The sequence below is a fragment of the Rhipicephalus sanguineus genome, chromosome 10, assembly GCF_013339695.2.
Source record: "Rhipicephalus sanguineus isolate Rsan-2018 chromosome 10, BIME_Rsan_1.4, whole genome shotgun sequence".
Lineage (NCBI taxonomy): Eukaryota > Metazoa > Arthropoda > Arachnida > Ixodida > Ixodidae > Rhipicephalus > Rhipicephalus sanguineus.
In genome coordinates, this window is record NC_051185.1 from 11,012,344 (window position 1) to 11,033,514 (window position 21,171).

Below are 21,171 nucleotides of genomic sequence, written 5' to 3' on the forward strand. Positions count from 1 at the left end.
TAGAAAAGGTGGCTAAATGATAGTTGTGATGAGTTAGAAGGGTCAAAGACACACAGAATGCTTTCCTTCAAAATTAACTTTAATATCTTCATTCATTTCCACCTAAGCCAGCAAGGGCAGATTCTAAGGAGTCCGAAAGTGCAGACGCAACCTTGTCTGAAAAGGAGAGAAACACAAAACATATTGTCAAACATTCACACTTACTCAGTCGCAAACATGAGATCTAGAAACCCCCAAATAACTGATAACTTCGCGGAGATGCTAACCATAAAAGAACCGCAAAGTAAGTGCCAATGCACGCAAATAACATGGGAATGGGAAAGTATACACTACAAAAACTCTTGCAAATATATAATAACACAGCACAGCAAGTTCAAAGTGCTATGTTTTAAGTAGTAAATCAAAAATCAAAAGTGGAGCAAGTTCCAAGCTATGCATACACTCCAAAAACTGACGTAACTCAAAAGCCGTCAAAGTGAAAATTAAAGAATGCACTGCAGTTGGTCCTAACATGCTTCCGCCCAGCATATCAATCCTCCTACCCAAAATGTCGCTGCACAAAGTTCGACTTTGTGCACTGCTTTGCTATGGCGCCTTTACAAACTGCTCCAAGTACCTGATCGAAAAGCCAGAGCTCAGGGATTGCTAAGGGACATTCATGATTAGCAGACTCTACTTCAATTACATGATGGCGCTGCCCTTTAGTACTAAGCAGATCTAGGGCATGGGGAAAAAAATCGGGCACCGTGGGAACTTACCAGATCGCTTACGCTTCTTGAGCATCTTTTTGAACTCTTTCCGCCGAGCCTTGTTCTGCTGCAGCCCTGATTCGATCACACTTTCACTCTTGGCAGCCAGCTTGGAGCTTGCTGCCTTCTTGCGTGGTGCCTCCGTTGTCCACTGTGGCCCAACCTCCTGTCGTAAGTAGCCAAGTGAAAAAAGGTGACTTCTTCATCACATTTTAACCACGAAGCACATATTCCAGGATTTGTGCTGCAGCAGAGAGATTCCTGTAATCCCTATGCTGTTCAAACAATTGCGAGTGCAAGTTATTGGTTGGCAACATGCAGTAGTGGATTACTCCGAGTCAATTTTTACCCTTGCTGTTTCAGCAGTGCGCACCTAAAGTGGCACACCAGAGTTTTTACATTCTTAATGCTGCTGTTGATGCAGCCAGACAAATAACTGACAGCAAGCCTCAACTCTTGTACAAAGTATGGACAACAATTATGAATACATAGTATTTTCTCCCTATAACCACACAATAAGTTTTAGAAATTTGGAGCTAAGGTCAAGACAAAAAACGCAAATTCTGGTCTGCAAAGGTGGCTTCACGGCAATGCTTCGCAGCTATAAAAGGAAGCTAGCTTTGCGGCAATACACGGGTATGATATTCAGAATATAGTCCACGAATCGTTGCTGAAGGTGTGGGTAATATGTAAGAAAATGCGATAATTGCAGTAAGGGACATAAGCTACCACTTATGATTTGACACAACCTGCACTTGGGTCATAATGCAGCAAGCAGTTAGCAAGCCCGTGAAAGGCGTTAAAACTTGGCATTCGCTTGCCCCGAGAGAATTCCGCGTACTCTATAACCATCTTGTTACTAGACACCGTGTCTGCTTGCACACGGCACTCCATACCTGGCCTGTGTCCATAGAGGTGGTGGTTTCTTCCTCTGGTGCCATGTCTGCCGTTCCCATGGACTCCAAAGGAACAACGTCCATTGGCCGAACTACGGGAAGACCTGGATCGAAAAAGGTGGTTGATGATGTAAGAGCCCGCATTGGTGTGTATATGGATATCATCAGTCTACTCCAGAAACATTCTTTTCAGTTTCTTTGAGTTAAGAATTTCTGGGCCACTGCAGCCTGTCAGCCTAGTCCGCCAAGGTGTGCAGCTGTTGAAACCACAGCTCTGAGAGCCCAAAATATATTGAGTAAGAGGGCTGACTGAAATTTGCAGCCAGAAGCAAGTGAAATGCACATACAATTGCTGCAGCGAAACTGTGTTTTATTGAAAATAAGCTCACTTTAGTCATTAGGAGGTGTTATCCAAGAAAAGGCAAGTGTGTTAAATTTCCGTGCAGGCCTGGCATTTTCCTCCCCACCTCCCCCCTTTTTTTTCTTTTTTTTAAATGGCTCTGGCACACAGTGATATGCTGCTACAATAGCGATTGGAATTCAAGTGCCAAGAGTGATTGTGCACTCAAAATGAAAAAAAAAAAAAAAAACTACATCATTAAACATTGGAGCACACAAAGGGATTCTGAAAATGCATTTTTAAAAAACAATGTGAATTTCGCAGCTTCCTGTGCCTCCAAGTAGCAATTTATTTTGCTCTCGTGTTGCCAGTGACAGCTTTGTTATTTCTATTCCATTCTCATTTACTTACTCTTGGAGCCAAAGCATTACAGAGAAGCATGGGGTTTTCAGAATACTACATCAACACAAAATAGCACAAAGCATAACATTAACTCAGTTAGAAGAGTGGCTGCCCCAGTTACACAGTTATACCTAATTGGTTCAACTACAATATCAGGACAATTTATTTCAAACTACACTTTCTATCTCTCCAAAAGTGCAGCGATAAGCTGATATTTTGACTAATGACAAAGTACACCCGATGGGCCAGGGAAAGATGAGTGTGGGAAGCACTCAATAACATGCATTAAATAAGCAAGGATGCCTGGACAGCAGCTAGTATGAACCAGAATTAAGACTAACCAGAACCAGATTAAGAACAAATCTGGTAGTAAGGCACCTACTTCAGTCTTCTCCACGTATTGCAGGCATGTTAATCCCAGCGAAACAAAAAAATGAATAGGGAGCCATACCCTTCAGCTCACGCTCCTCCTCTTCGGCGATTGCGTCCAAGTCAAACTCAGCAGCCATGGCCGACACGATGCTGCTGCCTTCCACACTCGACTTGTCCTCGGGAGGCTCCGTGCAATACTTGATGCGGCCGCTAAAAATCACAAATGACATTTCTCCTTGCATGACTTGTCTCGTATGAAGCTTTTACCATATCTAATTGTTAATATCTCACCACAGTGAGAAAGAGAAGTGCTGTCTGTGGAAGTGTGAGTAGTCATGACCTTGTCTTGTCTTCTGTCCAACTCAGGTTGAGGGATTAGGAAAAACAAACGTGCCCATCCTGTCATCTTTTCCTGCCTGTCTCTTCTTTTTCCTATCTCCTCAACTTAAAAGGGCCTTGCAACACTTGGTCAGAAAATGCTTCCAATCGGTAGTCGCAGCACGCGGCCTGGAAGTTAGTATTAATTCTCAAAGTCAGCCGAAAATCACTCCCTCTTCTTCTACAAATGATGCCATATACTACCTAAATTCACGGACATTGGCCGATTTGAGCATCGCGAACTGCATAGTTAGGGAGGCTGCCTCGAGAGGCCGCCAAGTGCCTGCGCGTGTGCAATCACACTGAAGTAAGCGACACGTTCGAAAAGAAAAAAAAAAAGAGAAAAAGTGCTCAAGGTCATGACACGCACGTGACATAACTTCTTTCTCTCGGGCCAACCCTCCCTGCTTAGCTCCCAGCGTGCTCGTCGGGATGAGAGAAAGCAATTACAGTGTGCGACAAATCTCTGCCAACTCCGCTCGTACTGGACGAATTCTAAAAATTTTTGCAGCGGTCGATTCGTGAGGCAATAAACTTTTTTAATGAAGCCACTCGATGATTACTTGGAAAACTGTTGCAGGGTTCCTTTAAGTTGTGCTGAAAATAAGGCAAGATCATGCCATAATAACTTGCCCAATTTGCCACCACTGTGTGCAGCCTCTGCCACACAGGCAGCCATCCGATGCATAGAGCCCTGCCGTGCAGGCTAGACAAACTTAGCAACTATAGCGAAGCATTTTTTCTGAGTATTAGATGCAAATGCCAGCTTACTCAGATACAAAACATTGCAACATCTGCTTTAGCATCGCTTGTGGCTTCAGACAAATGAAATTCATTGTCAAGATCCTCGTGAGTGTTCTGTGCTCAATGAAGACCACTCTTTTTCTCATGTGAAGAATGCGGGCTGTCAATTTGCAAACTTTTTCCTTGTAGATGCTGGTCATACTGTCATAACAATACATTACCTATGAAGCAGAGCAGAATGTATGCCTAGTCACTGTGTGAGCCTACATTATCTTGAGTACATTTCGAGCAATTCATTTTTATAAAATGATCTTTTTAGTATTACTGATGGATGGTTATACAGTCGAGCCCACATATAACAGTCCCACTTAAAACGAACTTTCACTTAAAACGAACGATGCCCGCGTGACCGTGGAAATATACATTATCTCAATGGCGCAAAATCGCACTTACAACGAACGTCTCTGAGCCCTGCCGATCGGTTACAGCGAACGAAGTCGGCGCTCCGGCGACTTCCCGGGACACCACTTTCGACCACCGATAAGCCATCGGCGAGGTACCCATAGATTCCTATTGTTAACCCTGCCTCCACTGCTGTCTAGTTGTAGCTCTCCCCGACCATTGTTTTGTTATGCACCCCTCCGTCCTTTGTCCCGCATCCTCGACTTCGACAATTCGCGATTCGTTCCGCGTGCATGCTCACTGAGCTTGAATGGGCCCTAAATTTTTCTGACACGCGCACAGCCCGCGCAGGCTACTCTTCCAAGCAAGCTACCCGAACTACCCTTCCTCTCAGCTCCTTCGCCAGTCTCCACTAAAGTCCCTAGATTTTTCCCTTCTACCTAAGTACCGACAACTGCCTTCTCTCCTGGCCCTCTTTCACGAGCAACCGGCGTCTGCTGCCATTTTCTTCCTAACTTAGAAGATTTACAAGCCACGTACGTCTAAGTATACATTAGCCACGCATCTTTCAGCGGACAATATGCTAACGCAACGCGCCTTTCTTCTCCCGCCAACCCCCCGTCAGTAGTGAGCGGGGGACACGTTTCACCAGGTGTTGGAAAAGCGTTAGAAAGAACATGGCTACCGAAAACCAGCGTTAGCCAATGAGATTCGTCGGGGGCGCTTCAATGGTTGTCGGTACTTAAGGAAGAAGAAGGAAAAATCTAGGGACTTTAGTCTCCACAGCTCTGCGACGCTGCCGCCACTGCCGCATCCGGCTTTCTTTTTTTTGGCTAGAAACGAGCCCAGAGAAGTTACACGTGCTTGCTTGTCTTATCACACGTGCGCGTCTTGCTCACTGTTGGTGTTCGCGTAGCGTGCGGTCAGAATGGCGGAAGGTGGCACGAAGCGAAAAGCGCTGGACATTGCTACCAAGCGAGCCATTTTAACAGCACCCTCTCAAGGTGTGAAAAACTGCGAGTTGGTTAAAAAGTACGGCGTGAGCAAGTCAACCATATTGACGATCCTGAAAAACAAGGACAAGATCATCAGTGCCGATGCCAACTCGACTGACAGAAAGCGTCTGCGAAGGGCCACCTACGCGGACGTGGAGGACGCGCTACTGAAATGGTTCGTCGACGCGCGGGCTCGGAACATTCCGGTAAGCGGTCCTATGATGCTGGCCAAAGCGAAAGACTTTGCATTCCTGTTGGACTTTCCTGACTTCTGCCCCAGAAATGGCTGGCTACATCGGTTCAAGGTGCGCCATGGCATCGTTTTCAAATCGATAGTTGGTGAGGCGGCCTCGGCAAGCGACCAAGACGTTGCCTCGTGGCTTGAAACAAATTGAGACACCATTTTAAGCTATGCAGAGCGAGACGTCTATAACGCAGACGAAACTGCATTATTCTATCAGATGCTGCCAGAAAAAACTCACGCCATAAAAGGCGATACGTGCGCTGGCGGCAAACACAGTAAAGTGCGCGTCACAGCACTTTTGTGCACGAATATGGATGGCAGTGACCGGTGCATGCCCTTCGTAATCGGGAAGTCAAAGAAGCTGCGTTGCTTCCAGGGCTATGTGCCTGTGCGTTACAGGCATAATGCGAAAGCATGGATGACGCGCGATTTATTCGTAGAATGGCTGAGCGAATTTGACCACGACATGCACAAGCATGGCAGGCGCGTGCTGCTCGTGGTCGACAACTGCTCTGCGCACCACGTACAAGCCTCTCTGACGGCAGCGACCCTGCTCTTCCTGCTGCCCAACACAACGTCTAAAGTGCAACCGCTTGACTTGGGCATCATTCGCGTGTTTAAGAGTTATTATAGGGGCCGCGTTGTGGAGCGCTTGCTCATAGCTGTTGAACGCCCGGCAGCCAACCTGCCGCTACGGGTGACTTTGTACTCAGCTCTGGATATGCTGAAGGCATCGTGGATGGAGGTGACGGCTACATGCGTGCAAAACTGTTTCCGCAAGGCCGGCTTCGTTGACGTCGGACCCGATGCCGAGCCTGAAGCTCCCGAAGAGGACCGATGCGGCAGCGATTTGTGGCAGCGCGTCGTCGACTCTGACATGGGAGAGCGGGACACCTGCTGGGAGGACTTCATTACGGCCTACGATGATGCCGACACTGCGGAACCGTGCACGGATGAGGGCATAGTGAATGATGTGCGCGGCAAGAGCGATTCGGAGGAATCGGATGACGACGACGACGAAACTTCAGAGCCAGCGCCCACAAGCGTGCCTGTAGCAATTGGCTACATAGATAGCCTCAGGCAGCTTGTACAGTAAAAGCTCGTTAATTTGACTCTCGTTAATTCAGAAAATCGGTTAATTCGGACACGTCATCTGGTCCCTGTAAATATACGCATCACTCTATGAGATTGGGCGCTCGTTATTTCGGCAGATTTGACGGCAAATCGGATAATTCGGCAACTTTCGGGCTGCTGGCGAGGCTCGAAAACGAAAAAGGAACAATTCGGAACAAAAGTGAAGCTCAAACGCAGCATCGCCATGGACATCAATTATCGACTTGGCTTGGATTGAGACTGGTTGAACACCTTTTTTTCGCGTGTGGGTTTTGTTGCTTTGTTCCCGTTGGTGCGCTGCATCATTGATCGCCGATTTATCGAGGAACGTTTCAGTACCGGCTCCTTTAGCTTGATCGTTGCTGGTGCTTTTGTGCCGACTTCTCGTGTGACCGCACTCTCCGCCGATGGCAACGCCGGCGAAGCGGCCCAAGTACGAGGCCAAGGACTTCACCACCAAAGTAGAAATTTTGCGTGCTCTGAATAATGGGCTCTCCCGACAAGATGTGATGAAGAGTGATGAAAGGGGATCCTTCTATCGGCGGCAAAAGAAGCAAGGAACGAGTAACCGTACTTTTAGCCGCCAACGTGACGGAAACAGAGCACTTGCCGCTTCTCGTTATCGGAAAGGTTCAAAAGCCGTGCTGCTTTAAGAACATCAACAATCTTTCCGTGGATTACCGTGCCAACCGAAAAGCGTGGATGACGGGTGAAACTTTTGCGGACACTGCAGACATCATGCGAGCTGCTGAGCACCTTGAAGGGCTCAGAAAAATTGTGTCCGCGCGAATTTCTGCTCGAAAACAGACACGCATCTGCGATTACTTTGTAAAGTAAAGGTATGTTGAAAAAACTCTTGCATTTATTGTGTTTATTTCGACCATTCGATAATTCGGACATTCGGTTAATTCGGACATTTTTCCCGGTCCCTAGAAATCCGAATTAACGAGCTTTTACTGTATATGCCAAGGGCCTCGGCGAAGAACACGCTGCCACCTTAAATAAACTCGAGACTGTACTTATCACATCTGCGCTGTCGAAACAGACGTGCATCACTGACTTTATCGCAAAAAAATAAATTTTTGGTTTTCACTTGCAACTTTTTTAAAGCTGTGTTTCATTTACCACGAACTTCAGGATATAACGAACGGATGCCGCATCACGCTCAGGTTCGTTATAAGCGGGCTCGACTGTACCTGGGTTGTTATATAACTGGGTTCAACTGTAACTGCACTTGCTCTACAATCCATACTGACATTATGCTGTTGCCTTGCCTTGTTCCTAACATCTTCTGTTCAATTGTTCAATGTGTGGTCATTAGCATTTTACAATTTTCTTTGTCAGATTCCCAGTTTCAGCCATGAGCACTGGTAGGATTCACTGATAATACATTTCTCTTTTCATCAGTGTCAGTAAGCTGCGGAATGCGAATGAAAATTCTTACCATCCAGATTTCTTTATTTACAATATACCTTACAGGGCTCACAGAGGCTGCGCAAGTCCTGTTTTCCTCGTCTTTGTCTTTGTGTTTTTAGCACAGTTTTAGTCGTAATTATGACTCACAGAGGCATTGCGTAAGGGGGGTCAGATACAAAAGCAGGAGTGTAGGTTAATATAAAAAAACAAAGGCAAATACATAGAAATAAGAACGAGCTAGGTTAACATCAAGAACAATGGCAAGTACAGCAAAATAGGTGCAAGTACAAACCTAGTGATATCTGATGCCACCTAAACGTTTCTTTTTTGCTATTGTATATTACTATTTGATTTTTAAAACACAGGACTGACAAAAAGGACAATAAAGGAAAGAAGAGGCTGACCACTGAGGCCACCGGAAGGGGCACAATGCCTGTCGACTCATCAGCAAGAAGGGTACAGAAGCAAGGAAATCTAAGGTAGACAGTGGCAACCAACCAGTTCCAGTCGGAGAGGATCTTTCGGGCTGCTGCGGCTGCATCGGGCAGGGCGCCCTTACGAAGCCTCCCCATCCGCTTTGCCAGCATAAGCAGCAGCTCTTCGGGAGATCCGTACTCGGGTAGCCGGTACTGGAGCATGAGTTGCTCGCGCGATGCCCGTCGCAGGATAGAGCAGGCAGGTCCCACGGGGTCCTCCAGGGACTGGGGGCTCTTGGCATTGCGCAGTGCCACCGTGGCCTCGGTTGCATCACCCGAGGCCAGCACTACACCGGGGCTGTCCAGCAGCCACACATGGCTGTCCAACTGGACGCGCTGCATGTATCTGCACAGACAGTCCAAGATCCAAAAGATTAAGTCATGTCGACCAACTGCCCGAGAATCGCTAAGCTCAAGTTATCCCAAGCATAACATCTGCAGCAAGATCTCTGGTGACCCTTGTTATTATAGTCTGTTACAACCATGGAGTAAGATATGACAGGAGTGCAGACTCCACCGCTGTGCAACGCATTGCCTTGGGACAAACCGTGCAATGCACGGATGCGGTGGTCTAACCCATTCCTTAGCTTCGCTCCTCTTCACGCTTTCGCACATGCTTTCTCCTTCTCTTGCGCTGCACAGTGCCAGCTGTCATGGCGCATGGAAACCATTCAACAACCTGCTCTCACGAGTGCATGCATTAACCGTTCTTCTCTAGTCCTGACAGCGAAAAATGCACATGTGCCATGTACAGTAAAATCTCGTTAATTCGACCCCCGTTAATTCGGAATTTCGGTTAATAAGGGGAGACACTGGTCTCGAAACGAAAAGTTTTATTATTGGAGATATTGTAATGAAATTGGGTGTGTATATGTATTTCTTCCTCCTGTTTTCAAAAATATAATTAGTTTTCATGTACTTCAATTAGTTATCAAATTGTGAGAGCATAAGTGAAATCTAATTAGGTAATTTCTTACGGGTCATTAAGACACTTTCCCTCAGTATTTTTAGGTTCTGTTTAAGATGCAGCTGTAGCCAAAGACCTGCCATGTGGAGCTATGCTATTTATATTGTCACTGAGATATATCATCATATAAGAACTTTCAATTGTATTGACATTGTGTAATCTTGAAATGCAATTAGCTCACATTATTGTTCACAAAATTTCATATGTTCATCTTAGCCACAAAAAAATAGCATAGCTCCACAGTCCTATTTCTTACGAATTCAACGGTATAAAATTTATCAAAATTACCTTACAAAAACATAATGAAAAGATCCGTAAGGCTGGTCAAGTTGGCAAAAAATGTGAAGCTGAGAAAATCGCGTTTGAAGATTGACACGCACTGTATAAATTTCTAAAAGGAACCTTTAACCATAAATTTTATTCACATGTTCCCCATCTGTTTCCCTTCAAAACAAAACAGAAAGTGTCTTGTTCCACCCAAGGAATCATATCTAAAAAAATTTTCCAATGTGCAAAGCATGATCAAAACCCCACCATGACAAGCGGCTGGGGGGTTCTGGAAAAGCCATGGGGTATGAGGCTCAAGCGACTGGCTGCTCATGTCTTTTCAGTCTTTAGGAAGAACCTTCTAGATGTTAGGCAGCATGTTACCCTGGGTAATAGGTTGCTATGCTTGAGAGAATACCTTCAAAGTAGTCCAGGACTGTAATCTTCAGTTGCACCCGTTTTGTGTCTCCTTGCAAGAGTCTTTTTTGTGTTGGTGCTCTTCAGATGAGTTGCATTTGCCTTGCGTAAACGCAGAGAGTCTTTTCTAGGCTGTGGTCCCAGGGCACAGCCGAGACAAAAGTTTGAGTAAACAACATGGTCAATTACAAGGCCAGTGTAGAGCTCAATGATGCAGCCCACACCTATGTGTGAGCTCCGACCTCGCGTCATCCATGAGCCGTCGAACACAACATCGATGTTCCCTATGGGGTTCAGGAAGTCTGTATACAGCTCTTTTATTACTGCCACACTAGCAGCTTCACTTTCAGTCGCTGTGTTTTCGCAGGCTTTCACTAAACTTTTTAGGTGTCCCTGAAACGTCTTGTGGTGCAAGCCTCGGTGCGAAAGGTTCATACACGCACAAAAGTCCGAAAGGGCAGTAACACCTTTGCCTATCATCTGTATCCCCTTCATGGCCCTCATGTTGACTTCGAAGGGAGTGATGGTGGCAGTTCCGCTCACTCTCGGAGAAGAAAATTGCTTCTTCTCGAAATCACAACTGCTGCAAGAAAAAATAAGCTTTACCGCAAGGCCGTACTCCTTGTCCGTTGCCTTCCTCACGCTGAGACTTTTTGCGTCGCATTTGTCGCACTTCGCTTGTGCAAAAAAGTTATTCAAAACTTTCATATCGACGAGCAAAAAATCGGTCCCGGCGTCACCGGTCTGGCACTCCGCGCTTACTCCAAGAAGGTCGAACTTGCGCTGGGTAGCCGACTTTCCAGACAGAACGGTCTTCGTTTGCGCCGATCTCTCAACTCGCTGCGCCTGCTCCGCCGTTGAGTAGTACGCGGCATCAACCCGAAGTGTTTCGCTAGTCGAACTTGGTCCCACGGTGTCGTCAGTTGAAGTTCCCGGCAGGTCCAAAGGGTCCGGCCGCGACTCCAACTCCGCTGCCGACGGTGCACTTGTAGCCGGCGCCTTCTTGTTCCAAGCCCGTTTTTTACGGCTTCCAAAAGCTCGTTGCGTCGATGGTTTCAGACGAGAGTCTCCAGGCATCTCGATCGCGTGGAAAAACTACCGGCACAAAGTAGAGACACGGTCCGTCGAGAAACACGCACGATCGCAAAAGCAGGCGCACACAAACGGACAGCCACGGCGGAGAACCAAACACAAAGAAAAAAAAAATGACGTGTCGGTCGCGCCAGCCAATGGGAGACTCGGAAAGGCGCGCTTGAAAAGCGCGCCGCGTGAGAGCCAATCAGTGGCCTGGAAACGACCTTCAGAAAACCCGCGACGGCGGCCGTTCTGCTTGAGCGACGCCATTTTGAGATGGCGCAAAATGTGCACAAAGAAAACAGCTTCAAATCTAGCCCAAGATGGCGGCGCTCGGCCCGCTGCAACGCTCATGGCGCGCGCGGGAAGTTCGAACTAGAGTTACTGTATATGCTAAAAGGTAGCATATACAGTAACTCTAGTTCGAACAAATTTCGTCCTTTTGGGGACATTTTAGTGCTGCCGGGGTGCTTTGAAAGCCGATTTTATCGCGTTTCCCGACCGAATTTAGCGTTAGCAATTTGAGAGTAGGTGCTCAGAAGTACAAACGCCTCGAAAATAAGCTTTGCGAAAAATCGATTTTTTGACCATTTTTGACCGTTCCAAGACCCGCGTCTCCCCTTAATTCGGACGCGGCGTCTGGTCCCGTCCAAAATGTGCATTGTTCTATGGCTGAGAACTCTCATTAATTCGGACAGATTCGACCGCGCTTCGGTTAATTCGAACTCCCGACCGAGGTCGGGTCGAGACGGGGAAGCAGCAGCGGATACCGCCATGGCCGCGGTTCGGATATAATTCGGATTCGCAGCCGAAATCGACGGCGCATCTAACAACTTCGAGATCGGATCATGGCCTCCGAGATTTAAAACGAGGTAACGAGATCGGATTATGGCCTCCGAGATTTAAAACGAGCTTTGCATCTCGGAGGCACATACACAATGAAAGGCAGTGCATCGCTACTGTCATCAGCAACAGGCAACATGGCGACGGTCCGTCCGCGTTATCAACGCGATCAGCCAGCCACGAGGGGCTTTAGCCACGAGTGGTGGATGATAAGAATAGCATAGAATATGGCATAAGGCATCGTTCCGCGATAGCACCCTTGGTGTTCCGCAACTTGCGCGGTGAAGCGTTGTGCAGGCCTGGCGTTCCGGACTTTCCGCACGCCTTTCTACGTACGGGAAACGGAGTAGAGAGCGGGTGACGGTTCTTCTGGCTATGAACATGACCGGCACAGAGTAGCTGCCGCTGCTGGTGATCGGAAAGGCTGCGAAGCCAAGATGTTTTAAGAACATTAAGCAGCTGCCTGTCGACTACCGCTTTAATAGAAAGGCTTGGATGACGGCCGAAATATTTCAAGCCTGGCTGCGTCAGCTAGACCGCCGCTTTGCGGCACAGTGTGCGCGGACAGCCACCTTCAGGAACTTGGCAAAATTGTGATTTCCTTGCACGTTGCCTCCGCGAAGCAAACCGCGATCACCGACTTCTTTAAGAAATAAAAGTCTGGTGGTGGCGGAAACATTTTTCTAGTGTTTTGATCGTACTCGCGATAATTCGAACCCTCGGTTAATTCGGACATTCTCTCTGGTCCCGTGAAGTCCGAATTAACGGGGTTTTACTGTACTAGGTACATGGCACATGTGCTGAATAGGTGGCTTTCTCTCACTTGTCAGAAAGCCTTAGAAAAAATGGTGGAAAGCTCAAACTCTGATACAAACGTGTTCTCAAATTGTACAACATGCAGCTGGTACATATACATAAGAACAGATGACAAATGTCAAACTGTATCACGAAAAATGACAATAAATGTGAATGTTCCCAATGCTTACTTGGTGACACCAGGCACAGCTCCAACAGTGCAGGCCCGCGACCTCTTCAGGCTGTTGACCAGGCTGCTCTTGCCCACATTTGGATAGCCTGCACACATTTGCCAACCATTCAACTCAGCAGTGCAGGAGACCCTGATCTCTGACGCAGGTCACCTCTGTACCGAGCCAATTTACTCGTAATTAGTAATCACGCTAAGAAAAAACTTGGGAGGACGCCTGAGCTTCACTTTCAAGAGTAGAACGCAATAGCATAGTTCGGACTGTGTTCATATCACTTTACATGCAAAAACAAAAAACAAACATGCAAAAAATATGAAAGCCATCAAAAAAACTTGAAACATTGCTTTCTAGAAGCATGATGCATTTTGGCAACTCAATCTTGGAGTAGTAGTAGTATTTCAAAATCTGGTAGCAGCATCCTTGACTGATTGATAGGCTCGGTACCTAGGCCTGACCATTTGTAAACTTGGATTTTGTGTCAACATTTTATTTACACAGTGTTTATGAGCATGATGCAAGTTAAAAGAAGGTAGTACTTTTACATTTGCTCCAAGAGTGACAAGCAAATGCTAGATGCACTAAACAACAAAAAAAAAGCTAATGAAAAGGGGCGAACTCCTGTGCTTGATTGTACAAGGCCAGTCCTGTGAATACTACGTAGAATTTTCTCTTTTCGGTTCTAGTAGAAGTTGTCCTAGGGATATTGTTTACATGATGTATTGTGTGATAAGGAGTTAATGTACTAAATAAGCACATTTGATTGGCTTTTTAATTGCTGTGCTGCCCACTGACCCACAACGCCGACCGTGATGCACCCCTGGATCCCCTGGTTGCGGCAATAGTTCCCCAGCAGCTTGAGCAATAACTGGGCACCCAGACAGGCCCGTGTCTCCACATCAGGGGCAGCCTTCTGCTGGGACTGCAAAAGAACACAAAAAGAAAAAAAATCACAAACAAAACTCTTGACACAGCATCTGGAAGTATGCACTGTGAATTTAGATTAGCAGATCATACTGTGCTTTTACATGACTAAGGAGAGTATTGGATCAATGAGAAAATGCCCTCTCTCCACTTCGCAAAAAACAAATCTGTGTATCTGGTAATGACAAAAATTTTCAGTTTTTTTTTGCGTCAAACGAAAGACCAAGTCTTCAAGAGCCAAGAAAATGTACTGGTAAGCGTGAGCACACTCTGAAAAGTTAATTACAACATGTTTTTAAAAGCTAGTTTCGGTTCCTACTGTACCTTGATGTTATGACACGGTATGAGCTTCTCATCATGTACTTGCAGAAGACATTGTGATGTTTCCACGGCCGCTCTGCTGCGTGGCTCCGTTGGTGACGCACAAGCAGCCATTTTGAATGTTTTAGTAGTAGTACCTCATGCCATCACAACTAGCCATATTGGTGCGTGAAGTCACCAGAATTGACCTTGTACATTTACACATTCATCAGTACACGTGTGTCTGCAGTGTTTACCTTATTTGTGTTCACATCCTACAGATTATTTAGGCCTCTGCTGCCTTTGTTATACAGCATCTCGCATAGCCTGAGCCGCTTAGGGATGTTAAACCCCATAAATATGATCTACGAAAGCTGTTGCACAAACGTATGTAAATTATTGACAACACTCACCAAGTGCTGCTTCTGAGTCTGGGTGGACGCCTTGAAGGCAATGGTGGGCAGCTCTCGGCGCAGGTAACGCAGCCACTTTGTCAAGTTCTCTCGCGGAATCAAATCTGCAAGATGCACGAGTCTCATACTTCCGAGCTAATTTTATGCGCAATTATATGCACTAAGGCCTACGCTCGAACACAGAACACAATACAAAAAAACTATAACCACAATGACGACAAAACTGAAGCTAGGAACAGTGGGGAAGAAAAGCGTACCCTGACATAAGCATAACCTTGGCTCAGCTTAAATATCACCTTTGGTGACCAGATTTGTGATAACCCGACATGGCACTCTCTTGTAACAGCACAAATGGTTTTCCTGTCACATTTCATTTCATGAGTTTTGTACATAGACGCAAAGCTATAAGTTCAATGGTAACATCATGGTTATCCTATTTAGTGGTATCCTCACGTATGGAATGTCAAGCATAACTCTAATGAAGCCCTATGAAGAAACAGTAAATCCTATGGCATTGCAGTTCTTGCATTATCACTTCAACTAACAATAACTCAATGTGAAATTAAGTCGACCCAGAAGCCTGCTGAGATGCTAACACCACACATTTTTAATTGTATGGCAGTTTATATCTCGAATAGCCTCACTTTACAAGAACAGAGGGCATATCACCTATGTTAAGCTTTTATTTTTTTATACAAAACTAGCATACATGACTTCGTCCTGCATTGGACTTGCATATGAAAGTCATGACGCTAATAGGCTGTATATACGTCCTCCGGCTAAACAAAATATAAACATAAAAACATAAAATCGTTTTGTGCTTTAACTTCCATGCTACTACGTAGTTTAAACCAGCGAAGAGGCAGAAGATGCCATGAACGGTCATGTTATCTGTCCCCCACACATACTGTAGCCCGTAACACTGCTTGTGACAGTTATATAAACTGTCTTCTTAATTGTAGCTTTTTATATAAAAAGATAATTAAGTTAAAGAAGGTACGCACCGATCTTGTTGAGGAGCAGCACAAGGCGTTTGCCTCGTGACTGCACCAGCTGTTCCAATTGTGGACTGCGTGTTCCCAGTGGATCCCTGGCATCAAGAACCTGCAATCGCAGCACAGCACATGACGGCAAGCGATTGACAGCTTCATTTTCTAGCAACAGTCTGAACTTTTAAAGTGCCAAAGAAAACTTGACTGGCCGCAATAACAATGCACATAAAAAATGAAAGTATAGACTTAAGAGTTCACTAACACTGTTGATGACCAAGTTAACAGACAAACAGTAAAAACCAAGAACGAATTTGCAATTGTACAATTGTGAGGTTAGTAAATGCATCTCATAACTAGGCTATTAAGAAAGAGACATCTTACTTCAAACATTCTCTTCAACAAAACTGTCACTGCATGCAAGCTCTCAACTTTTTATTTTTCCCTAATGATTCCTCTGCCTTGCAATGAAACTCTAGACAACAAGTTGCTCAACAAATATGATTCTGTTGAAAACAGATTCGAGCCCTCACGTCGTACACTAATGTGTTTGTAAGCTGACCAAAAGGTTCAGCCATGTGGATAAATAAAGCAGGACTCAATAGCAAAAGGTAAAGAGTGTGCTAATAGTGAAATTTCGAACCAGATCGAATACAAATCGAATAGTGATCATACTGAAATGAATGCTATTCAAATAGTTGGTGAATAGCAAGGCCACCATTTTCAGGACAAGCCCAGACTTCTATGACGTTTTATTTCAAACAAATATTGACAAACTTTAACAAAGTAACATTACCGTCATACTTAATTGACAAAAGATACCCCAATTATGTAAACCAAAGTAATCTCGTATACAGTAGCAACAAGAGCCTTCAAGGTATTTTTTAACCATAGCATGAATACAGCAGTTACTTCAGTATTCTAGGTGGTACTTTACCAGCAGCTTCTAAATACAGTGGACTCCCCTTAAACGGAACTCGAAGGGGATCCACAAAACTGTTCCATTTATCAGAAGTTTCATTTAAGCAAGGTACACATATTTCATGAACCAAAAACTTTATTTCGTTTGCACCAACCCTAGCTTACTTATCGGGATGAGTAGGAGAGAAAAAGGAGTGAAGTGTGGTTTGCTTGGCATGCTTGAGCTGCTTCTTCACAAAGTAAGCACCCATGCCTGACAAGCTAGAGAGAAATTCAGGACAACCCTCATGCTCAAAATAGCGCTGCAAAAGTTCAACAGCCTCCTTAGCTGCACTGTCCGGTGGCACCACTGCACTGGGAATGACATCATCACATTCATCGCTGGAGGAAGGTTGATCGTCAGCTTGCACTTCGGCAATCAGTTCCTCAAGCGTCTCCTCGCGACAGGTTTGAACACTTTCATCAATAGTCTCATAGTCCTGTCGTGTGAAGGGGGCAGAGGGCACAGCCTGATTAAATACTGCATCAGCGTCAGCATCAGCCAGGCTTTCCTCTTCATCAGGTAATGGTTCTTGAGCTTGAAAGCCCGCATGGTGGAAGCACCTCTGTATGGTTGTTGCCTGTACTTGCTCCCAGGCGTGGGCCAAAATGTGAATGGCAGCCAACAAATCTACATTGTAGCTCTTGCCAGTGTCTGCACAAAGCAGCATTCGGTGGAGCAGCTGTCTGCGGTAATGAACTTTTATGTTTTGTATTACCCCTTGATCCATTGGCTGGATCACTGCAGTTACATTGGCTGGCAAGAACTCGAGACTAATGGACTTGAGTCCATCAACCTGACCATGGGCAGGACAATTATCCACGATCAAGAGAACCTTCCTGCCTTGCCTCGTAAATCTTGCATCTTCCTCCCGTAGCCAGTTTTCAAAAATTGCCATAGTCATCCAGGCTCTTCCGTAAGCATTATACGTAACGGGAAGGTGTCGAACGCCCTTGAAACAACGTGGGTGCTTCGACTTCCCTATTACTAAGATGGACTTGAGTCCATCAACCTGACCATGGGCAGGACAATTATCCACGATCAAGACAACCTTCCTGCCTTGCCTCGTAAATCTTGCATCTTCCTCCCGTAGCCAGTTTTCAAAAATTGCCATAGTCATCCAGGCTCTTCCGTTAGCATTATACGTAACGGGAAGGTGTCGAACGCCCTTGAAACAACGTGGGTGCTTCGACTTCCCTATTACTAAGATGGACTTGAGTCCATCAACCTGACCATGGGCAGGACAATTATCCACGATCAAGACAACCTTCCTGCCTTGCCTCGTAAATCTTGCATCTTCCTCCCGTAGCCAGTTTTCAAAAATTGCCATAGTCATCCAGGCTCTTCCGTTAGCATTATACGTAACGGGAAGGTGTCGAACGCCCTTGAAACAACGTGGGTGCTTCGACTTCCCTATTACTAAAAGCTTCAACTTCTCATCACCTGCCATGTTGGCACCCACCAGCACAGTAATGCGATCTTTACTGTGTTTTCCACCACTACAGGCTTCGCCTTTGAAGGCGAGAGTCTTTGACGGAAGCACTTTATAAAAAAGGCCCATCTCATCGACGTTGAAGACGTCTCGCGGCTCATAGTTGTTCAAAATTTCTTGAAGCCGCCCCTGTTGCCAGTCGGTGCAAATGTCTCTATTCACTGCAGCACTCTCACCTGAGATTGCCTTGAAAACAAGGCCGTGGCGTTTCTTGAAGCGACTGAGCCATCCGTCGCTTAAGGCGAAGTTCTCAACACCCATCTGCAGGGCAATCTCTCGCGCCTTCTGCTCCAGAATGGGTCCGCTTATCGGAAGTTTGAACTCCGCGCACGTTTGAACCAACGAAAAGAACTTTTTCAAGTTCTTCGTAAGGCGTCGTCGGCATCCGCATCCGCTTAGCGTGAAGGTTCCATTCTTGACGGCTCCTTCGATTGTCTCTTTGTTCTTCAGGATCCGCGACAGCGTTGACTTCGGGATGTCGAACTTTTCGCCACCTCTGTCTTGGTCAGGCCGCTTCGGTCGAGCTCCTTTAGAATTTCGAGCTTCTTTTCAAGCGAGAGTGCGTGATGCGGCCGCTTCTTCGCGCTCTCCATCGTGCCGAAATATCCGTATGTAGTCACGCAAGTAGGCCTAACGCAGCTAACAGCCCCTGCTGCTACTGCTGCAGCACAAGCCAAATATGGCTACTGGATTGGCTTGTCTGGCTATGGCGTTGGCTATACATTCCATGGTTGTGAGACTACTTTTGTTATGGGCAAGTCTGTGTTGTGTTTAGCGTTTGTGCCGTTTAACTCTTTCGCTACCGCGGGAAAAGGGGCCGTTTTCAATAGGTGTGAAAAAAATTTTTTCCCGGCTAGATACTAACGCCTTATTTACATTGTTTGGTACCAAAATGTAGCTAAAAGAACGCTCTACCCAATAACATAAATGTTGTACATATATTTAATACACATATTAATGAAAAAATGTTTATAAAGAAAAGTTTACACAGTGATTATACGTTTAACACTTTAAAAAGGAGGATAACTTACAAAATAATAAGGTTAAAAGAAATTCAAGATATACAATTTGTAGATTCTTATCTTGCAAAAAGTTTCAAAAGTTAGAGTTGAAAACTGTTCTTCCCACAAAAAAGAAAGTTAGTGAGGGTGCGTCTCGTGCCATTCTCGAAAGCAGTCCCTCGTCGGGATGAAACAAAGATAGACCCCGCATGGCTGACACAAAACTGCTGTTTTCATCTGTGTCTTTTGCTTCTCGTAGCACAGCTTGCAATTTCGGCGTTTTTGTTGCACCTGGGGCTTGTGTTCCGACTTTTGTGGAGGTGGAGGAGGGGGGACATGTCTTTCGCCCGTGCCCAGAATCTGGTTGATCAGCTCAATTCGAAATGCGAGCTGGTCAAAGCCGGTCTTTCTTGACAGTTCATCATTTTCAGGGTGATCCTCCGGTGTGTCTCAAAAAGAATAAAACTATTCACGATGGCAATGGCGATGCAGTGAAAAAACAGCGTCTTCCACCATCTCACACATTCATCAACACGTTATAGGAAGCAATGAGTTGATCCGACTTATCAACACCAAGCATGCCCTTGTTGTACTCTTCTATCAAAAGCGGCTTCCTGACGGGAATCTTGGTCCATCTGTCTGCCCTCTTCACTTTTCGCGTTGCAATTACGTGTTTGTTAGCTGTGTGTGCTGTGCTCATCAAGTTTACAGCGCGCTTGTCTTCCACTGTAGGTACAGCACGTCACTGCAGCGCATCCAGCGAACGTCTCCTCGAGCTGCTCTTTTCTCCCAGGTGGTATCTTTCAGCTGGGAGGGGAATCCGCGGCGATCTTTGCGCGTTGTTCCGCAAGACAGAGTTTTCCGCTCAAGTAGGTGTACAAACAGAGACGTGGAAGTGTAGAAGTTATCCAGGTAGATGATGTATCCTTGATCTAAGTAAGACTCGCATAGGCGCGTTACAACATCATAGGCGAGTCCCTTTGAGCTGGGCGCTTCCCTCTTCCCGGTGTAAACACTGAATTGGACAGTGTAGCCGGTCCTTGAGTCTGCAAGGACCCAGAGTTTGTACCCCCATTTGACCCCCTTGTCACGCATATACTGACGGATTCCCGATCTTCCCTTAGACTTCACCATTCTCTCGTCCACACACAAGTTGCGGTACAGCTGAAAAAGCTGAGAAGACACGACATTGATGTGCTGCAGTAGGTTTGCTATCCTGTGCAGCTTGCCATCGCGGACGGGGTCTGTCTGCTCCGAGTCCATGACACTCAGAAGGCAAGGACGCAAAGAAATGGCTCCTCGGCATAATCTTCGGAGGAATGAGGCCCGAAAATAGCTCTGAGGTGTTCCAATACAGATGAAGGCGAGGCAACTCAACAATTCCCATGTAAATGAGGATTCCAATGCACTTCATCACTTCATCGGGACTGAAGTTCCTCCACGAACCGTCTCTTTCCGCGTATGTCTGCCTCTCTAAAATATGCATCCACGCATATTTGTTCGTGTAATCGCAGATCATGCTGATCAGCTGCGTGGTGAAAAACAACTGGAAGAAATCGACGGCCCGGACGAAGCGCCGTGCGTTACTCCGGAGCGCGCCGCCGACTTCGACCCCCGGGTTTCGTCTCGGCAGAAACTGCACACGCTTGACAGATGCCGGCAAGGAATCATGTCCGTAGGACGTTGAGACCCTGAAAATAAGTAAAATTGCTGTGAGTACACGCTCCGCCACTCGTAACCACTAATTAGTCAAGAAAGTGTGCGCCTCGCATACAGCAAACACTCACCTGTCGGAAGTTGCGGCTTGACTTGACGCATCCTCGTCATCGGTGCTAAAATCTGATGAGTCAACATCTTCTCCAGACTCACTGCTGCTAATTATATCCTCAAAATCCACTGTTGATGCGCTGGATTCGCGAGAAACGCGTCGTCTTTTGGGAGCGTCTACGCGCGATGACGACGCCATGATCGACGCGGCTCGCGCAGCAAACCCGAAACTTTATCGCGGCGAGA

The 21,171-nt window shown here is 46.2% G+C and overlaps 3 protein-coding genes across 3 annotated transcripts; all 3 read right to left on the reverse strand.

Moving 5' to 3' along the window:
- Nucleotides 1-61: 61 nt before the first annotated feature.
- Nucleotides 62-15,819, reverse strand: LOC119407027 (guanine nucleotide-binding protein-like 3 homolog; the record flags this gene model as incomplete). The annotated part of the gene is given in 9 exon segments (XM_037673854.1): nt 62-156; nt 759-915; nt 1,646-1,749; nt 2,839-2,969; nt 8,550-8,873; nt 13,082-13,169; nt 13,874-14,000; nt 14,716-14,819; nt 15,720-15,819. Coding segments are annotated over 9 exon segments (1,203 nt in total), but the record flags the coding sequence as incomplete, so codon positions are not given.
- Nucleotides 15,820-16,656: 837 nt separating this feature from the next.
- Nucleotides 16,657-17,569, reverse strand: LOC119407029 (tigger transposable element-derived protein 4-like). The gene has a single exon (XM_037673855.2). It carries the CDS (start codon nt 17,567-17,569, stop codon nt 16,787-16,789), a length of 783 nt encoding a protein of 260 aa, XP_037529783.2. The 3' UTR covers nt 16,657-16,786.
- A 2,553-nt stretch (nt 17,570-20,122) lies between these two features.
- On the reverse strand, nt 20,123-21,124 carry LOC125760131 (piggyBac transposable element-derived protein 4-like). Its single transcript, XM_049419855.1, has 3 exons — nt 20,946-21,124; nt 20,442-20,849; nt 20,123-20,204 (listed from the first exon to the last, which is right to left on the reverse strand). Exons 1-3 carry the CDS (start codon nt 21,122-21,124, stop codon nt 20,123-20,125), a joined length of 669 nt encoding a protein of 222 aa, XP_049275812.1.
- Nucleotides 21,125-21,171: the final 47 nt, after the last annotated feature.